This window comes from Epinephelus fuscoguttatus, linkage group LG21 (assembly GCF_011397635.1).
Source record: "Epinephelus fuscoguttatus linkage group LG21, E.fuscoguttatus.final_Chr_v1".
NCBI lineage: Eukaryota > Metazoa > Chordata > Actinopteri > Perciformes > Serranidae > Epinephelus > Epinephelus fuscoguttatus.
Window position 1 is genome coordinate 37,397,730 of NC_064772.1, and position 20,571 is coordinate 37,418,300.

Sequence of the window (20,571 nt, forward strand, 5' to 3'; positions counted from 1 at the left end):
GGTCACACCCTAGCCATCCCCTTCCTCTGATAAATAAAGAACAGTCCCTAACTTTAACCATCACAAGTAAATGCCTTACCTAAACCCTACCCTTAACCTAAACCGAACTGTAACCTGAACCCCGAAACCAAGTCTTAACCCTCAAACAGGCCGATGAACAAGTGAAGACCGGCCAGAATGTCCTCACTTGTCAAAAATGTCCTCACTCTGCTCTTAAAATACATGTTTTGGTCCTCGCTATGTATCATGTACAAGTATACACACACATAAACAAGGATATGTTGGATCAAGAAATCGGTTTTACAGAGAAAGCTTCTTACTCAGACTGTAATAATCAGTTATTCCACTACCCAGTGTTACATAATCAAGCATAATATACACTACCAAAAAAAGAAAGAACTCTGCCCTGACACTACAAACTGTACTTACTGCATTTCTGTTTGTGTACAGTTTAAACAAATTAGATTCAGCATGTAAATCAGTGAGCTGTAGAGCTGTTATTAGGAAGGTTATGCTAAGCTAGGCTAACCACATCCTGGCTCCAGCTTTAGTCAGCCCCCTGAACTGTACTGTGATATCCATCGTCGTATCTCCCTCTCAGAAAGAAAATATTTTCCAAAAGGTTGCACTACTTGTTTAATGCCTATCATGTTAAATTGAGCTTGTAAGACTTTAAAGCAGAATGTAATATTTCCCCGCTAAGCTGCAGACATATTTACTGTTTGGTGTCATGGAGCCAAATAGTTGCAGCTTATCTCAAATCCTCTCTTTATTCTGCATTGTTTCTCCAGTCTTAAAATCAAGTCATACTGCATGTAGTGCATTCAGACCAGTATGAACATTTTTAGGAGCTTGATCAACATTGATGCACCTCTTAATCAAAGTTGTGGTGTGTGACCCCGACAGGAGTTGCAGTCTCATAAGAAACAGGGTCCAGGCTTCCTGAGCAGGATGGGGGACACGGTGAGGGCGGTGGCCAACTCGGTACGAGGCCTGAGGAGCCGGCCGGAGGAGTTCACTCAGATGCAGGAGTATGTGGAGGACTTCAGTAACAAGATCTGCTCTGTGGATAAAGTCACCCAGAGGATCATCAAGGAACAGAGAGGTACTGCAGCAGGCACACTGAGGGGTTCATTCACAGAATGTAAGACTTCTAGATACTGTGTTGAAATGAAGCAAGGCCAAAATTGAGTCAAGTCAAAAAATAAAAATAATGGAAGATGAAGTTGAACTTTGTTGACCCATAAAAAATCAAATCAAATCTAAAAATTACATATCCATAAGTATGTTTTTTACTTTCTGGTTGTTCTCATTTCATGTACAAAATGTCCCTGAATTTCTAAACTAACATTAAGTGGGGCTGTTTGATCAATTCAGGACTCTATTATCAATAATAAGCCAGTTGAAGAACACGCTCTCATTAAATGCTTTTAAATTCAGCTTTGTCTGTCCAATGTAAACCATTCAATATTTGGGTGTCTTGTTACATTAATGATGTTTTTCACCAGTTCCTTTAATTCAGTTTAATTGTGGTGTGCCACAAGGGTCCATCCTTGGTCCACCCCTGTTCCCTGTGTCCATGCTGCCCATTGGCCACACAGATTATTTTTTTGGTCCTGACACTGCTATGCACAATCTCTCAAATGAAATAAAAAATAAATAAGTAATTAAAACTGTTGAACAGGCTTTTGAGCTCTATGTGAAGTAGGGCTCTGCAGTTCATTGAATATTAATCATGATCACAATTTAGGCTCTCCACAATTCTCTCTCGCTCTGCTCGTAGAAGCCTCTGCTGTATATCAAATCAGGCGCTTCCTAAACTAACATCCGTGGCAGCAGTCACGCTCCTGTGGATGCGCACTGCACCAGCAGCCTATGAAAAACTGTCCTGAATGTTGCAGCTGCAGTCCAGAGTAAAAGAGAAATATAGAACCATAGACTGTATAAAAGCCGGCAAAACCAAAATCAAATGTCTGAAGCAGAAGGCGAAGAGCTAGTCCCTCTATACAGATTATCATCAGTTATCTGGAAGTATTTAGCACTTAGTGTACAACAGACTTGTGTCTGTGTTGCAAAGCAACACAACTAACTTGTTCAACCACATGAAAAAGTGCAACAAACTGTAGTAAGATGAACACATGAAGGCCAAGAGGAATAATGCTGCAAAGGTTGCCTTACTGAATCCCCGTCCTCGTCCAGGATTAAGTCAGACATCGACTGGAGTAACTGGAGTTTTGACAGATCTGCACCTCAGAAGGGGTTATAGAAAATCTAAGTTTGGTGACCCAAACCTCTGTTTGTGTGGACGAGAGGCCAAAACAAAGAGAAAATATGCGCTCACCAAAATGTCTGTCTGTGTGTAGACAGGGCCTAAATGTGTCCTCTGTGCTTCCAGAGTATGTGGATGAGCTGAAGCAGTGCAGCCCTACCTACACCCAGTGGTCTGGGTCAGAGGAGGAGCTGGCGGAGCCTCTGAAGGGTGTGGCCGGCTGTGTGGAGCAGTGTAGTAAAGAAACAGAGGAGCAGATCCACCATCTGTCTGAGGTGCTCGTGCCCGCTCTGCACGAGTACGTCCTCTGTGCTGAGACCCTAAAGGTGAGCCCAGACCACACCTCTCACCTCTCACCTCTCACCTCTCAGATCCACCTCACAACACAAGACACTGTTGGACAGTGGTTCCCAACTGGTGGGTCAGGGTCCATTCTGAATGGACCGCAAGTGACTCGCAAATGTGTCAGGTTTGTAAAAGAATGGAGCATGACGCAGAATATATTAGACTGTGTGGACCTTGAACTAATGACTAAATCTAGACCCAAAGGCTGAACCAGTTGGGAGCCACTGCTGTAGGAGACCTGGAGGAGAGCTAGGGCCTGTTTTAGCAGGTCTCATGAGCTCAGTGAAAGAGAGGCCATCATTTATGGTCAGTGGGTCAATAAAGAGCAAAAGCCTCTGATTTTAATCCAGTGGAAGAACAATATTAATGCATGCCAATGTGGATTAAACACATTTATCTTTAGTCAAAGAGCCTGAGTTAGACTGGGCCATTTAGTGGGCTGCTGGCTTTGTCCCAGTATACAAGCACGGGAGGGGAATCGATTTATTAATCGAAGTGTGTCCGACTCCAAACAGAAAACACTGCAAAGGTCCTGCAAAATGCAGCACTAGAATTGGGATTGTGGTTGTAACAGACAACACTATTAAATGCGTAGTGTAATTATAGCAGGATACCTGCATGTGTGTTGTCCCTCAGTCAGCAGGACACCTGCATGTGAAGTGTTTGGCTCTTCTGTCCTCTCAGAGGGTGTTAAATGTGCCCACAGTTCAGTCTGTCAGGTGTGTGCAGCATTTCTGACAGGTGTTATGACGGTGTTGGTCAGTCTGTCTGCTCTGTGTCACATGTTGCTGCAATAAAAATGATTAAAGTCGATGAACAGACTGAAACTTTATCTCAGGAGGTCAAACTGATGTTGAAGTTTTCCTTTGTGGAAATAATTTGCAATACTCAGCTTATCGTGATGTCGCAGTAATATCGTATTGTGACTGAAGTATTGTGATAATATCGAATCATGGACCCTCTGCCGATTCCTATCCCTGGTAATTTGCCTGACCCTTTAGATGCACTGGGAACACAAACAGAAATGCATAACAAGAAGTTTGTTCCAGATTATTTGCGCCTGAGTTTATTTCCTGAGACTGTTTGGTGGACAGAGATGTTAGCTGCAGATTCTGTTGTCTCTGTTTTTTTACGTTATCTTCTGTTGAGCACATTTGTAGAATTACACTTAAAAACACTCACCAAGGTGCCTTGTTGTGGGAAACCTGTCTTAGGCTGTGATGAGACGGAGAGACAACATCCAGGCCGAGTTTGAAGCCAAGAGCGAAGCCCTGGCATCCAGGAAAGTCGACCAAGAAGCAGTGAGTGCAATTTTACATCCACACACACACACACTGACAGAAAATAAGACACTCACACTCCCCCTCATCCCTCAGTGCATCCCTCTGAGCCAGTCGATGTGTTTGTGTGTCCTGCAGTCATCTTCCCAGAGATTAGGTGCAATAAAGTGAAGCATGGAGTGGGGCCTCTCCCACAGGGCCAGCCTCAGCTCATATTGGGGAGGAAACAGGGCTTCCTGGGAGGATTATCTAAATATCCTGGCTGGTCGCCTGCAAGTCAGTCCTCAGCTCAGTGGAAATAAGAGCTGTCAATATTATTTCACACTGTAAGCCCAGCAGCTAATCGCAGCGTAATGAAAATTCCCACATCCTCTATAGATGGAGACTCGCTTCAAAATGTCAGGAGACAAAGAACCAAGACAGAAAGTTAGGCAAGCAAAGGACACAGCTATTTTTGGTCACTTTACTGGAGGTGTTTGTGTCTCTGAGCATGTTGTGTGTGTGTGTGTGTGTGTGTGTGTGTGTGTGTGTAGATTTGCAGGTGTGTATCCCCCTCACCCGTATCAGAATCCATCTGTGAGATTTTAATTAAGAAGCAGGACAGAGATTTTTCCCCACAGATGTGTATTGTATTCACACTTTAATTAGCTCTGTGTGTGTGTGTGTGTGTGTGTGTGTGTGTGTGTGTGTGTGAGGATGGGGCGGCTTTAATTCAGTCATCCAGCCTCTAATGCATATCAGTCTGCTTCTGCCTTTAACAGATCTGCACTAATGAGAAGGGAAATGTCAAATAGTTCCTTTGTTACGGTTTCCAACGGAGCTTTCTGTCAAAGAAACGCTGCGGCCACACGCTGGGCTGAATGAGAGCCCAGGAAACACACCGGCTTCCATTCAGCTTTTATATGACTTCATTCATTTATCAGTTATGTGGTAAAAAATGTTGATTTGCAAGACGTTGTCATTTGAGGAATCAGGAAGGCCACCTGTGTTAGCAGATAAAAAAAACTGTATTTCTGAGGTCGTCTTCATGAATCTTTTGACCCATAGACTCCTTTGTAGTTGATCCGTGTCCCAGCTCAGCAGGATGTACTACTGTTACTGTATTGACAGGAAAGATCAGCCAGTAAACCTGAAGGTTTCTGAGGACATTTATGTGTAAAAAAAGGAAAAGTTTACACAACTAGTCCATAGTCATTGGTAGCTTTGTCACCTTCTACCTATGCCAGTCCTCAATGCCTATGTGCAGTTTCACATAGATTGACCACGTCAGTGAGTAGAAAAACGTGGGACAGACAGAATGACTGACTGACAGAATGACACACTGACAGTTTCCGTGATTATGTACAGCATACCATACCATGACTTAGTCATACCAAACATTAGAAACAACACCAACATTGGTCCACAGGGGGAGCCACAGCGATCAGTCACATTTTAGCCATTTTGAAGCATTTTTCTGTTGTTATAGCGCCACCCAGTTGCCAATTAGAGTTAAATTTCTCCAGTCACCTTGAGGCGTCCTGTTCTACATATCTACCAAGTTTAGTAAAAATCCATATGGCGGTTAGGCCTAGATAAGAAATGAGCTCTCTAGCGCCCCCATTTTGTTTGATGGGCTCAATAATGGAGGGGTCCCCTCAGATTATGTGTGCTCATATGCCTACAAAGTTGCGTGGTGATGGGTGAAACCCTTGAGATGTTCTACACCTTTATGTGATGAGCCACGCCCTCCGCAATATTCATTGCCTTATAGAAGCTCAGTTTTAGGAAGTTTTCCAACTTTTGCCAAGAGGGAACTTTAGATATTGCTCCCTAGATTATGTTCACCCAGTTTCATGCAGATCGCTCAAACTTGGAGCATCCTGAACCTTAGTTGTGTATGATTGCGTAGAAACAGAATCAAATCATGATGAGCGTCAGGCAAGATTTTCAGTAATGAGGAGCCATCTTTAAAAATTATATATATATATTTATTTATTTTTTATGCCTTCACATAGCAATAGCCTTGCCTGCAGGTATTATGTGTGCAAGTTGTATGTCCGTTCATCCTGTTCTTGTGAAGGTGAGATCTCAAGAACGCCTAAATTTGGCTCAAACATCCTCTGGACTCAACAACTGATTGGATTTTGGAGCACTCTGTCACTATGGAGACACGCTGCTGGGACACGTCACAATGTGTCTCATTGTCTCGCTGGAATAAGACGGGACGTCCCTGAAAAAGACGTCGTCTGGATGGCAGCATATGTTGCTCCAAAACCTGTGTGTACCTTTCAGCATTCATGGAGCCTTCACAGATGTGAAGATACCCATGATGCACCTCTATGCCATCACAGATGCTGGCTTTGAGCTTTGAGCTGGTAACAGTCTGGATGGTCCCGGAGGACAGGACGTCCATGATGGACTGGTCAGACCTGAGAGTCTGAGAGGTCAAAGGTCATTCAGTGATGGATTTCAGTCTCACTCCTTACGTGCAGATATTTCTCCAGATTCTCTGGATCTATTGATGATATTATGGATTGTAGACGGTGGAATCCCCAAATTCCTTGCAGCTGTGCATTGGAAAACTTGGTTATTAAACTGTTGGACTGTTCACCCACGCAGTTTTTCACAAAGTGGTGAGCTTCACGCCGTCCTTGCTGGTGAGGGGCAGAGCCTTTTGAGGATGCCCCTTTCAGACCCACTCATGATACATTAAATCTGATTACCTGTGGAATGTTCCAGGTGATTATTGAGAATTTCACAACTTTCCCAGCCTCTTGTTTCCCCTGTCCCAAAGTTTCTGAAGTCGGAATGAGTGTGTATTTTCAAAAAAACATACAGTTTATCAGTTAGGACGTTTACATGCACGCAGTAGTCGAGCTAAGCTCATAGCTCGGCTAATCAGTCAAGTCGGACCTCTTGTGTTGTCTGAGTTTACATGCAGAAGAGTACGTCTGACTCCGCCTCGATATGCAACGCTGTGTCCTTTTTAATATAGTGCGTATTGAACTAGTTCGGGTTCTTTCAGAAGTTTCAGAAACTTTTTAAAACAAATCAGTGTTTCGGGTTTTCCTACCGTCCATAAGCTTCAAAATGTTTAGCTCCTTTAGCTGTCGGAGCTTGAATGTAGTTTCCTCGTCCGTCCAGAAGTGCATCTTCTTCTCAGCCACCGCGGTGTTTGTTTGTTTTTCTGGGAGTTACTGCACTGCTGAGACGTCATCAAGCCCGCAAAAGAAAAAGTGGTACATGCGCAGAACGCCGAGTCCGACTCCAGTCAGATTAAGCTGTTTACATGCATTTAAAAGTCCGGTTTCAGCAGGACTAAGCCAATAATTCGATTTCCTCGAGCTGCATGTAAACGCACTGAGTGTGAAGATAAATATCTTGGTCGCTCAGACCCCATATTGAAGTCAGGGTTAAGCGCAGGTTGTAAACTTTTGAACACATTTGTAGATGTACTGTGGATTTTGTTCCCCATCACTTCCATGAGAAGCACTTTAGGAAGGGATCCCTTCACAGCCAGTATAAACAGGAGGAATGATCACAGCAAGAAAAACTGTTTCAGTGTTCATGTGTGAACATAAGACTGACTCATTTTTCCCTTTTAGCAGTGAGGGGGGGGGAACGCTCTCTTTATTTTGAGACTGTGCTTCTGTACATTGGGTTTGGTGGGTTGGGTAGGTAACATCACAGAGGCTGCTAGCAGGCCTTTAGATCTGAATTCTTTCCCTCTCATGTGATCCGCATCATATGTTTTCTGACGCGACCAACAAATAGCTGAATGGACTTGTATTTTTAGATGTGGTCTGAAAGGCCTGCTCGGCTGAAGGGCTGCAGCGGTGCAGAGCTGGTCTTTCTATTCAGTGATAACTGGAAGGCACATTCCATGACCGAGCTGCCTGAAACTAAACACGTGACGTCTTTTGTCATCATCACTGTGCAGCTATGTGTCTTTAGAACGCTGCTGTCAGTGCTTTATGCTATCAGATCTGGAGTACAGGCTGGAAGAGACAGAAAGACTCGTCCAGAAACGTCAGGTATGAGCTGTAAGTCCAAACTGTACTGACCAATCTGAGATGAGAATCTCTCTGAACTACAAACAACACAGAATCAAACTCTCCCTTCTGTTAACATTTACCTGACCTTTATTGGAAGTAGAATACTGAGCTTTTGGTGAGTCAACATTTCCAGAGGCAGACTGAATGTGTTTCCATGACGCAGCCAGGAGGGGGCGGTGTCGCTCTAATGTAGCAGCACACAGTGAGGAGCCAGGAGGGTTTCACCAAAGCATGTTGCACTATTATGGAGTGAGCTCGTTTAGTTAACATCTCTCAGCATGAGGTTGAGTATGTTTAAAGAGTTAGAATACTTCTGTGTGTGCACTTTTGTAGTGGTGTTAATCAGTCCAACTCATAGTAGTGTTTCATAGTTTTTTTAAGGGTTCGAATACCCTCCCGTATCATATGTTATAAGTTTACCTTCATGGATGTAGTGGAACATTCTTTTTTTCAAGGTCAAAAGCAAATCAACATTTTACAGTTGCATGGTCTGGGTGAAATGATGTTGATATTGGAGGGTCTATGCCCACCTTTCCAAATTATTTGGTGTCTTTTCCTAAGTTTTTGGGGTCAGTCTTTTCAGTAAAACACATTTTAAGAGGATGTATTTTATCTATATTTTGGGTACTTCTACCTGACAAATTATCCACTTACTTCCCTTCCCAAGTGGCAGCTTAGTCACAGAACCTTCAGTGGCAGCAACAGTGAAACCAAAGAATGAAAAAGTCGAGGCATGTTTCATTTAAGGTCTCAGCCTGAGTGCTGATGTGCATCATGGTTTTCATGGACAAACAAATTTGTATGTGCTAAAAATTGAATGATATCACCTAATCTTACAGACTTTTTTACACCTTGTTGGACACATTTTCCCCACAAGTACAACATGCTAATGTTATTAGCACAAGCCTATGGCATTTTGCATTGTATAAATTAGCCTAGCAGCTAGCGAAGATTTCCTCGACACATATGAAACCAGGGACGACAGCAACATTTAACAAAGGTAACGTACCAAACAGGGCTGAAAATTAACATTTTGGCTCACCAGCCAAGGCGACTGGTAGATGAAAAAATCCACCGGCCAAGCATATTTTTTACCAGCCAGAATAATGAAGTGCCTTTTTCTGTCACATACATTTGTTTCAGTACTTTTTAATTGATATAATAAAGTATTATGTTAAATACAAGCTTAAGGGAGAGGCCAGAGTGAAATTTGAAGGAAAATTAGTTGAATATTATAAAGTTTTGAGCTCAAAATTCCATTTGCACTTTGTACTTCAAACATTGTACTTTGACACTTGCTGCGTTCATGGTCATGGATGTTCTCCAGCTTCATCGTATTGTTACCAATGACAAACCAGTTGTTACAGTTTTTTCTTTAGCATATTGCCGACATACATTACAGCTCATTACTGCACCCTCAGCATCGTAGTGTAGCCAGCCTCTTGAAACGCTGTTATCGCCGAACCTCCATTTCTCACAAAACTTTCTTTTTTTCTGTAACATTACAGCTTCCGCTTTGTCCTCGTCTGTGTTTTTTTCGTTTTGTTGGTGGTTTACTTACAGCTGGTAAATGTCACCACGTGACGCCTGCAGTGATAGCTTGCTACTAACAGCACATCATGGATCTAGGCGCGCAATATGCCTACATGCGTGTGCGTCCTCTAAGTAGGCGTACAGGTACCTTGATGCAGCAGGGAGCAATTTAAGTGCGACACACAACAAACAGAGCGCCGGTCTGCTATTAGCCACTGTCAAATAGCTATTATATAATTTATTACATGACTGTTTTGGTTCAAACATTTACCCGTCAGTGTGGCGGGTAGCCTTCCGAGATTTAGTCGCCAAATGGAAAATCTACCCGCATCTGCCACTTGGCGGGTGTTCATTTTCAGCCCTGGTAACAAACTAGAGCTCCATTACAACTCAAAAGGTTCACTGAAAAAAACAACTGTCTAGACAAGTTTTTCAAACAAATCCAACATGCTAACGTCATTACCACAACCATATGGCATTTTATGTTGTATAGTTTAGCCTAGCAACTAGCGGAGATTTCCTCCTCTTACTTGAAATAAAAGTAAATAAAGACTTTGTTTCCACTGAGGGAAATGGTTTCAGCTTACAGAAATAGACGGGAAGTCTGCGTCGCCACAACGTGTAGTTAAATTTCTGGGGAGGTGCACGTCAGGTTATGGTGTAACCTGACGTGGTAACGGCATGCTGTAGGTATGGCATTGATTTGATGCAGAAGTATAAATCCTGTTTTAACTTTCATTGCTGTCCTCTCCCTGATGCCTCCGGGCGTCATTAAACAATAATCGTGACTAGCTACGTATCATGCTGACAGGGAAGGACGGCTGTTTTGTTGGTGTTTGACCAAGTTGCCAACCAAGTGCCAGTTTTTGACAACTTTGGTGTGAGACCAGGTTGATTGTAACTGGCGTGCACCAGTGATCTGGCTGTTGCTGATAGTTACTACTAGTGATGGCCAAATGAAGCCTCATGAAGCACTTACTCAACAAAAGGTTGAAAGCACACTGAATTGCCATTCTTTGAGCCTCTCTCTTTAAACCATGAGCGCCATCTAGTGGGCTCAGAAAATAAAGAAAATGCTTCATGAGGCTTCATTTGGCCATCACTAGTTACTACCTGTAAGAACATGCTGTTAAATAACCCAGAGGTCTGTGGGATATCAAGAAGAGTTTACTTTTGGACAGGCCTAAAGGACTGCTAGTGCTCGGCTTCCTGAGAGCCTGGGAATAACCTGAGTGCTGAGACTTCTGGTCAGGTATAATAAAAACAAATCTACAAAGACTCCTCCAGCAGTAAACTCTCCATACAGCTGAGCTCAGTATCTTTTATTGGAATTCATGATAAATTCTTCTCCCATGTTTGCTTTATAGAGGCGACACTGCGTTACTTTCACGTTCACAGAGTGATTTAATGTTTACTGAAGGCATAGTACAGTTACTACACTGCACACACTGCTGCACAGCTCACAGCTCTCCTCAGTTACAACTGGACACTTTGGTAGGCGAGAAAAGTAAAGTGTACACCCACCCACATACACCCACACACACCCAGATGTTATACGCTATTCATAGCCCCAACAAGACGGCTGGATCAATATCACTGCAGTAACAAGCAGGCCACTGAGATCTCCACTGTGTATGTATGTGTGTGTGGGTGTGTGTGTGTGTTATGGATAAGCCCGTGTTAGGAAGGCATTGTTGATTGAACTTGAGTAAATGCAGTCTAAATGTCAGACAGCTAATCCTGCTCAGGCTCAGTGAATCCAGCAGCATCAGATTATCTGCTCTGTGTCGACAGGTGATCTGATGTGGACTTCAGGGTCTTCATTCAGTCTCAGCTTAACTTTACTGTTTCGCGTATTTATGCTGAAGTTATGGGTGGGTGATGTATCAAACATACCTGATGTATCGCAGCTTGTTTCATGTGTAAAATGACTGTATTGTGAACATCATGTAATAACTGCACGCCGTTTTTTTTAAGCATGAGACTTGCGTCCGTGTTTCTTCCAGTACTTTATTCAGTCTTATTATAACAGTACTTTAACTTCATTGAAACAATACTTTATTTTCAATTTTCAACTTCATCATAAATATATTATGTGAAACAGCCTAAAAATAAATGCATTAAATTAAATAAATCCATTTTATTTTCAAGCCATATCTTCCAGCCTGAACTGAAATTCAACATAATGATATTAGGTGGCGAGTTTCAGCAGGTGGTGTGAAAGCAGCTTAACAGCAGGTGTAACCTAATACATAAGAATAACTGGGCGTTTCCCATAGTCACTGCCCCCTCTCTGTGGAGCTCACTACCAAACCACACCAGAAAGGCCCTCACCTCTTCACCCAGCTAACCCCCCCTACATGAGTCTGATGTATTATTAACTCACTTTTTATGATGAAACTAACTCATTAGTCAGTGAAGGCAGTTTGATGCAGTGGCTGTTTGTTTAGTGTCTCCAGTAATTCTCTAATGGATATCCAATGCTGCTCTAATGGTTTAGAGGCCACTAACTTATGAGCCATTACAACAATGTCCACTGACTCCCCAACTTCCTCTTCTTATTCAGCTGCAGTGTTGTCACGTAATGCATAGAGGAAGATAAAACACAGTAACTGAAATAGTCTTTATAAAATGGTGGAACAAGCTGTATTCACATCACTGGCTCTTTTTAATCAGAGGTCGCCGTACAGGGCGGCTGTGAAGTCCTTCCTTATGCTGCTTTTGCATTTTTACACAGAACCAAATGATGTTCTGTGTAAAAATGCAAAAATGTTCTGGTATAAGATTTTGCACACCAGTATCACAGAAGCATAACAGCATGACATGAAACAGCTTTGGCCTGTAGTGGGACATAGAACATACACATCAGCAGCACTTTTTATGCTTCCACACCGACGATAGCTGTGGCCGAGGCATTTCATGTACGTCCCATCCTTGTGAACACGATATTTGTTTAGTGCTTCAAGAGTCTTTCTTGAAATTTGGCGCAAACAGAAGGGGAGACATTTGGGCAGATACTGAATTGGCGACGCTAATCCTGAAACTGTGCTGATTGTATAGCTCTTCTGTGTGTGAAGCGTCAATGTTTTCACTGACATGGATTGAAACTGAAACCCCCAATTTCCACATGCTCCGTCTGCGCCGCAGTGCCGTGGATCTGGAGCAACTGACGGCGTGTACCCTCGCCTCCTGGATCCGTTTCTGAAGCGCTGCAAGCTCACACATGGAAACTGCGAAATGACATGATAAAAAGCACCATTCACTCCCAAAACTCCTGCAGTTTCACACCAGGTCTTCTCCTTTCAGTTTGTATCCTTGTAGAAAGGATGTGTGGTGTCATACAAAACACTATGGTTTTCCACTTCAACTGTGAGTTACTCCTCGTCCACCTTTCCTCGGACCCTCGCACTGACTGACAAATTGTGCGACAGGATGCAACATGATTTTTAAAAAAATGAGAATTTACAGTCTAGTCCGTGCATTGTGTTGTATTTTGAAATTTACCAGATGCTGTGTGCGTTCTGTTTCTGGTTTGGTGCGATCTGAGCTTCGCGGCTTGACGTGTGATGGACCCACAGTCGCTGAAAAACAGACCTGGCGCGTATCTCCGACGAAGCGGAGCGCCGTGGCACTTCTGGGACGCTCTAGAGACGCTGCGCTGTACTCGCTGTGGAAGTGAATCTATTCACTAGACTGGGAGCGTAGCTGCTACACACTGCACTGCGTGGTGCAGACGGAGTATGTGTAAAGTGGGGGTAAGAGGTGCTCAGAGGCGTACAACTGCAGTGCAGTAATTCTAGTTAAACAATAACAATGGCATCACATGTCAACAATCATTTACTGTCCCTGTTAGATGGCAGCTGATCTCATCTTCTGGTCGGAGGGTAAGGAGCTGCTGGACCTCATTGTTTTCCCTAATTTTTGGACATTTTCAGCCCCTGTTGTTCTTCTTTGAGTTAGCTGCCAACTGCTACCACCTTCTTTATAAATCTCCTTATACAGAACTGTTACTTTTTCCAGTGCCAACTCTTCCCCCCAAGCCACAATTATACCTTTTATACAGGATGATGTGGTGGCATATCAGCGTTAAATTCCCATCTTGAAGAGGCAGTGTGAAAGGGGCTATTGACATAATATCACCTTATTTGAATGTGTTAGCAAACAGTTGCATATTTCTACCTCCAGCAGACAAATAGCAACGTTAGCATTCATGTTGACTTGTATTTGTATCGGCTTAATAACTGTAAGTCCAATATTCACTCTTCTTTTGGCAGCATTGCCTAAAATGACAGCTTTTACTTTCCATGCAGTCGTTTGATCCAAACTTGTGTGGTCATGAATTATCTGGTACTTTTCATTCATAGTTTTACAGTATTTGTATCATAGTGTGGGCTTTGTGTTGTTCTGAGGCCCATTTAGGAACAGGCATAACAACCGATCTCAGGCTCTAAATGCTGTGGTGTGTGGCACTGGTCCACAAACACATTAAATATTTACCATTTGCTCTCACTTTGTCTGGATTTATTTGTCAAATTTAGCACTCCTATCAGAACAAAAGGCTGGCTCAGCAACCTTGCTAAAGGCTTAATGTGAAGTCAGCTTAACAACATAAATAAATAAATAAGTAATAAATAAATGCTGAAATAATTAAAAAATTGAAATTAAATATCGGGCTGTGTCCTCAGCAGGAGAAAAGGCAGTTATTTGGGATCTTTAGTAATACTCCTGCCTTATCTTTACCTTGTGTGAACATCCTTTATGCAGGTTAGAGCAGCGCCTATGTTCAGCTGAATGAACCACACTTTGCAGAGCCTTGCAGTCCTGTTCGGTGCTGTTTCTGCACCAGGCAGTGATGTTCCCCGTCAAGACGCTCTCAGTGGTGCAGGAGTAGAAATTCCTCAGTATTTGAGGGGATACCTAGAATTTCTATCGGCGACTAAGGTCAAACATTCTCTGCCTTGCTTTTCTCACCACTGACTCAGTATTCCGCGTCCAGGTCAGGCCCTAGCCATCCACCCTCTCCACGGAGGACTCGTTGATGTTAAGGGAAGGGCTTGGCTGCTTCTTCCCAAAGTCCAAGATTATCTCCTTAGTTCTGCTGACAGTCAGGAGTACAATGCTGTCCTGACACCAGCTGGTCAGGTCCTCTGCTTCTTTCAGGTTGACCTGTTTATTGTTATCCGTGATCAGGCTAGGGCTGCCACGATTAATCGACTAATCGATGACTAATCGACTATTAAAGTAATCGGTGACTATTTTAGTAGTCGACTAATCAGTTTGAGTCATTTTTCATAGAAAAGTACTATAAAAGTACCCAAAATACTCTTATTGCAGCTTCTTACGTTCAGATATTGGCAGCTTTACACACTCTCCCATGACGGAGAACTAAAACTCTTTGGCGTGAGTACGAAACAAGACATTAGATGACATCATTTTGGGGTTTGGGAGAGACAGACCGACATTTTTCAACATTTTAACACATTTTTCGATGAAATGATTAGTCGACTAATCGAAGAAATAATTGACAGATTAGTTGACAGTGAAAATAATCGTTAGTTGCAGCCCTAGATCAGGCCCACCACAGCCAAACTTGATTGTTGTGTGTGTACAGGGAGTACAGCAGGTAGCTCAAAACACAGCCTTGGGGTGCTCCAGTGTTAAGGATGAAAGATGGAAGAGGTGTTTCCACCCACTCTCATTACCCGGGGTCTGCCTGTCAGGAAATCAAGGATCCACATGCACAGTGTGGTGTTTAATCCCAGATCCTTGAGCTTTGTGACGATCCCAGAAGGACCTGTGGTGTGTTACGGTAGATGACAATTGATGCCACATCTGGGATGCCTCATGACATCCCAGCAAAGAGACTAGTGCAGTAGAATTTTTTTATGACATATTCAACAATGTGCATCCTGATGTTGGCCAACAGGACCACAGAGCGCGCTATTAACACGGCAAAACGAAAGAGGAATGATGATGGAGCTGCTAGGTGGAACTCATGGAAGATCATCGTTGTGTTTCTTCTTTTATTTTAAAGGTTTCTTAACACATTCCGCTTCAGGCGCCATTATCTGTTCACATTCATGTCCCTGAAGTCAGCCGGTAGCACCTCCTTCCCAACAAAGGTCGTGATTAAAGCAAGCTATGATTAGTCGGGGACCAGCGGGCAGTCTGTCATGGCCCCTTGCCAAGTCCTGGCCAGAATTTCAGATTCTATAATCACCTAGTCCAACACAGTGACGGTTGTTACACAAAAAAATTGTGTAGTCTGAACGTGACATTAACCACTCAGCCACAAGAATACCCAGCTCTAGCCAGGGTCGTCATTGTTGGCACTGGAGTGGCCCAGGAATTAGTCCCAGAAACCCCAAAATGAGTTAGCAGTTTAGGGTTTCTCTCGCCTCGAAGTCAGTGTTTTGTTTGTTGTTTTTTGTTATGGATTTTTTGAAATATGAAATATGCTCTGTGGTTTTTTTCTATGTCATGAAATACATCAGTAAAAACCCAACTCTTGAATATTTAAGGTTTTATGTGTCGGTTGTCATCATGTGAAGATTGTCTTGAGCTTATTTTCTGCAAGAATCTAAAATCCAATGTACAAATCCTGCAAGGTTTTTCAAGAGGGAGCCAGAGCAGGGCTAACTTCCGAATCGGCCTACAAACTTCATCCTTGCAGCACTCTGTATCAGTAGACTAACAACACATTACACTGTATTTTTCACATATAAACATCGTAGCAACATGTCCACAGATAGAAGTCAGACAGTACTGTGTCTATGACTGTGAATGAACAGAATATTACTACAGCTTTCACTACTCTTGATGCATGGAGCAGTGATATTGTATTTTGAGGCTGGGGTGTGTGAGAGTCCTCCGACTTTCCGAGTAGGAAATTTCCCTTTAGGGGGAGTTTCATTTGAAATTTTCAACTGGGAGCTCAGTAATTTCAACTTCCCAGTGCAAATGAAACACACCATCTGTCTGAAAGTTGGCTGTGTTGTACTAGTAGTGGCAAAAAAAGCTTTGAGCCTCTAGTCTGCAGCAGAGATGAGCAGCAGGCCACAGAGGTCTGGAAAGCTCACTTTTTTCTAACTCAACACCTCCAGGTTTTTATTTCTTTCCAACTTAAAGTCTTCAAATCCAATCAACATTGACTCAAGTGACATTGCCTGAGGACATGTATCAGACTTCATTAGAGCTGCAACAATTAATCAATTGAAGGAAAAATAATGGCCAGCTATTTTAAGAATTGATTAATTGTTAAAGTAAAATTTCATGCAAAAATGTCAGAAAATGCTGTTTTGGCTCTTAAATATAAAGATGTCCTGCTTTGCTCTGTTATAAGTCATTTTAAACTGAATATCTTTGTTTATAAAATGACAAAACAAGATATTTAAAGACATCTTCTCAGACTTTGACAAACTGTGATGGACATTTTTCACCATTATCTGACGTTTTATAGACCAAACCATTAATTGATTGATCTAGAAGATAATCAGCAGATTAATCAGTGATGAAAATAATTGTTAGTTGCAGCTCAAGACTTCACACAGCCCTCTGTGGAGACACTGTAGGCTGTGCACTGATTTTGTCACAGCTGTACTCCCCAGCGTTTGCAATCACATCGATTAGTTCCCCTTTAACTTGAGGCCGAGTCATGACTTTCTGACCAAAACTAGACTTATATTTGACTTTCAATAACGATCTTCCCTCCCTGATAAAAGCACTATCAATGTTAATGCTGATATACTGACAGCCACATTTATTTAACTGAACAGATGATGTATTTGTCAGACAGTGATGTTTGCTCTCTGGAAGTGTTCAGTCTTTGTTTGTGTGTTTGACCAGCAGCTGCAGGATGAGGTGGACGCTCTGGCGGATCGTGTGGAGCAGGCCAACAACGCCTTGAAGGGAGACTGGTCCCGCTGGCAGAGCAGCATGAGAACTGACCTCAAATCAGCCTTTCTATCCACTGCTGAGAAGAACGTGTTGTACTACGAGAAGGTGAGCTCAAGATTCAGACCACAGAAAATGCTTTATAGATGGAATCACCACACAACATTAAAATTCTGCTCTAAAACTTAGAATAAATAGTTGAGAGTACACAAGGGTTCATAAAGCCAGCAGTCTATTGATTTAGCATACAATAGCTATTCAGATGGACTTCATTTGGAGACAGTTTGTGTGAATGGTAGCAGGACAGAGATTGACATCAGTATCAGTGTGAGAAGACTGCGAGCTACAGGTAGGGCTGATTGAATAATTTCAGTCGACAGTACGTTTAGGTGACATTAAGTTAAATGGATTTATTGAGTTACGTTGTAATTACGTCGTGTATTAATGATACTCGTTACCTGGAGAGGTTGGAGAAAGATATACGTTTCTTCCCTGTTCCAAAACCAAAATCAAACCCTGAAAAGTGTAGGGTTAGCTAGCTAGCTACTGAAGATATAGCCTACTGAATGTATACACATGCTGCTTTTGCTTTGTAATGATTATAACAGTGAAACAAAGACCGACCAACCTTATGCTCCTACTCGGCTGAATTACGCATAAGAACAATATCGCTTACCACAGCTATGCAGATGATACTCAGCTACACATAGCTCTGTCAACAAGTGACTGTGCTCTTATTGACTCCAATCTGTGCATTGAGCAAATGAACGAGTGGATGTGCCAGAATATCTTCCGACTAAACAAAGACAAAACTGAGATGACTGTCATTGGGGCTAAAGAATAAAGGCTTTAAGTTGGTGTACATCTCGACTCCCTTTCTTTAACGCCTAAAAATCAAGTCACACTATGAGTTCTGAAATTAAATAACCCCCCCTTAAATTATCGGTCTCGGTCACTGAACAGTTTTTTAATATTTCCAGGTCGTAGGTTATTTCTTGCTTTAAAATTATTTGTGCAGTTGGAAATCCACAAGATCAGAAATGTTTAGTAACTTTGACTGTAAGAATAATGAGTTGGTGTGATCTGGATATCCCAGCGTTATGAATTATCCCTATTGCTCTTTTTTGGAGAATAGACAGTGAATTTAGTGAACTTTTGTAATTGTTGCCCCAAACCTGTGCACTGTTATTTAAATATGGTAAGACTGGTGAACAGTAGAGGATGTGTAGTGATTTGTGGTCCAGAACCTGCTTCGCTTTGTTTAAAACTGAAATGCTTCTTAACAGTTTATTTGTACATGTTGATGTGATTTCCAGCTGATTTTCTCATTTATAATCACCAAAAGAAATCTGACTTCATGCACTCTCTCAATGTTTAACCGTCCACCTGAGTCTGTATTTGTGTGTTCCTCCCACAGCTACCAAATAACATTTGTTTCGTTCAAGTGCAATGTTTCTGTCAAAGCACATTTTTGACGTTTTTCTACAGATATCCTCCAGTAGTTGAGGGAAATTCTGTCAAGAACAGAAAATAGGTTAGCATGTAAAATTACATAATATCAAGAATATAGTTAGCGCAAAAATACCCTGAAATATTGTGATATCATTTTAGGGCCACATCGCCCATCCCTAAATATAAAATGTGATAAAGCTCAGTAAAATTTTCTCAGTTATTCAGCATATATGTAACCACGCATACATTTCTAACCTGTTTTTGCTCAGTGAAGGAAAAAACAACTGTGGGCTTTGATAGTGTGTTATGCTGGTGTGTGCTGAAGGAAAAGCAGCAGTGCTCTGTGCACAGCCTGTGGTAACAACACTGAAAGTTTGGGCTAGTTAGAAAAAGTAGTTTTACATTTTGGTTGACCACTGAGATCCCTCGGCCTCCTGACAGAATATGTGCTTCAGCTGCTGGCAGAAATATGAGGACAGACACTTGCTCCATTGGCTGTGAGTAAGGAAATGTTTCCACTAACTCACCAAATTAGTAATTTGTTTGTTAAATGGCTCAATTAACTAAACCCATTTTTGTGTGCAAGGGCTGCCGGCTAAAGGTGAATGCAGAGTACTGGCATGGCTGTTGAACTGGTAAAGAAGCCTCTGCAGTTCAACTCCGCCTGGATGTAATTTACTATATTTCTCTGTTATTAGTCTTTTGGTCTGAACGCTGTCATCTAGCACTGTGAGTGCTCAGCACAAAATGATGGAACAGAAACCTAGCTGGTTTCATGTGTTTTCAGATGGATTTAACCCGAGAGAAGAGAATGGAGATATTGATAGTCGCGAGTAGGAGAGTGAAACACAGAAAAACATTAGAGGAGACAATCCTATATCCAGATGAATGAGCAGGAAGCCCAGCAGAGCCGGCGAGGAATTAGACGTTATAAAAGAACAATAGAGGTGGTTGGAAGGAGAGAGCATCACAGCAGGAGGAGGATGAGACGATGAAGCTGTTACGGTAACAATCATTTACTCTCTTATAGGTTTTGTTAGTCATGCTGTAGTCTAAGCATGCAGTGAAGACAGAAATATGCTTCGGCTTGCCTTGGATGTATTTTGGTCCTGGAGGCTGGAGCTCTGCCAGCAGAGGGTAGTGGTGCTTTGCATTTATTCCTCCTCAAACTTGAGTCTTGAAAGAGTTGTCAGCTCTGATACTGATTTTCCTGTGGAAGCTGTTTGAGGCCTTTAAAAGTCTGCTGATTATCAAAAACACTAATTAGAAGTGTTAATGTGTCACAGTTTGCCAGAGCCCAAAGTGTTTAAATGTCTTCTTTTGTCCAACCAACAGTCCAAAACCCAAAAACGTTCAGGACAAGAAAACAAACACTAATTATGAGATGTGAATTTAGTCATTGTTGCTGGAATATTTAATCGATTTAAACGACTACAGACACCAAAATTTAAGATGAACACTTTGAACTTGAACAACCGACTTAACAAGCTGAATTTGTGAAACTGAATTGCAAAAGTCAGGTCTGTTTTTCTTGGTTTGGTGTGAGTTCTGTCATTCTAAGAGGGGAAACATTAGTGTTCCAGCCAGTGACATTTTAAGGCCCTGACACTCCAAGCCGATGGTCGGCCGTCGACCAAAGTCGGGCCGTCAGTGAGCTTCTGTCGCCCTAGTTTTTGCGGTGTGTCCCGCACCGTCAGCACTTCGGCGTCTGCGTTTTTTTCGGCCGATTGAGCATGTTGAATCGGCGGCGGAGCTTGTCGGT

The 20,571-nt window shown here is 42.4% G+C and overlaps 1 protein-coding gene across 2 annotated transcripts in view; it reads left to right on the plus strand.

Moving 5' to 3' along the window:
* snx7 (sorting nexin 7) overlaps positions 1–20,571 on the plus strand; it is a 65,211-nt gene that overhangs the window by 15,365 nt on the left and 29,275 nt on the right. Inside the window, exons 5-8 of one of the 2 annotated variants that reach the window (XM_049565595.1) lie at positions 907–1,105; positions 2,396–2,595; positions 3,829–3,915; positions 17,310–17,465. In XM_049565595.1, the coding sequence (XP_049421552.1) occupies positions 907–1,105; positions 2,396–2,595; positions 3,829–3,915; positions 17,310–17,465 (642 nt within the window). The remainder of the gene's footprint in view (positions 1–906; positions 1,106–2,395; positions 2,596–3,828; positions 3,916–17,309; positions 17,466–20,571) is intronic. The other variant, XM_049565596.1, reaches the window with a different exon arrangement.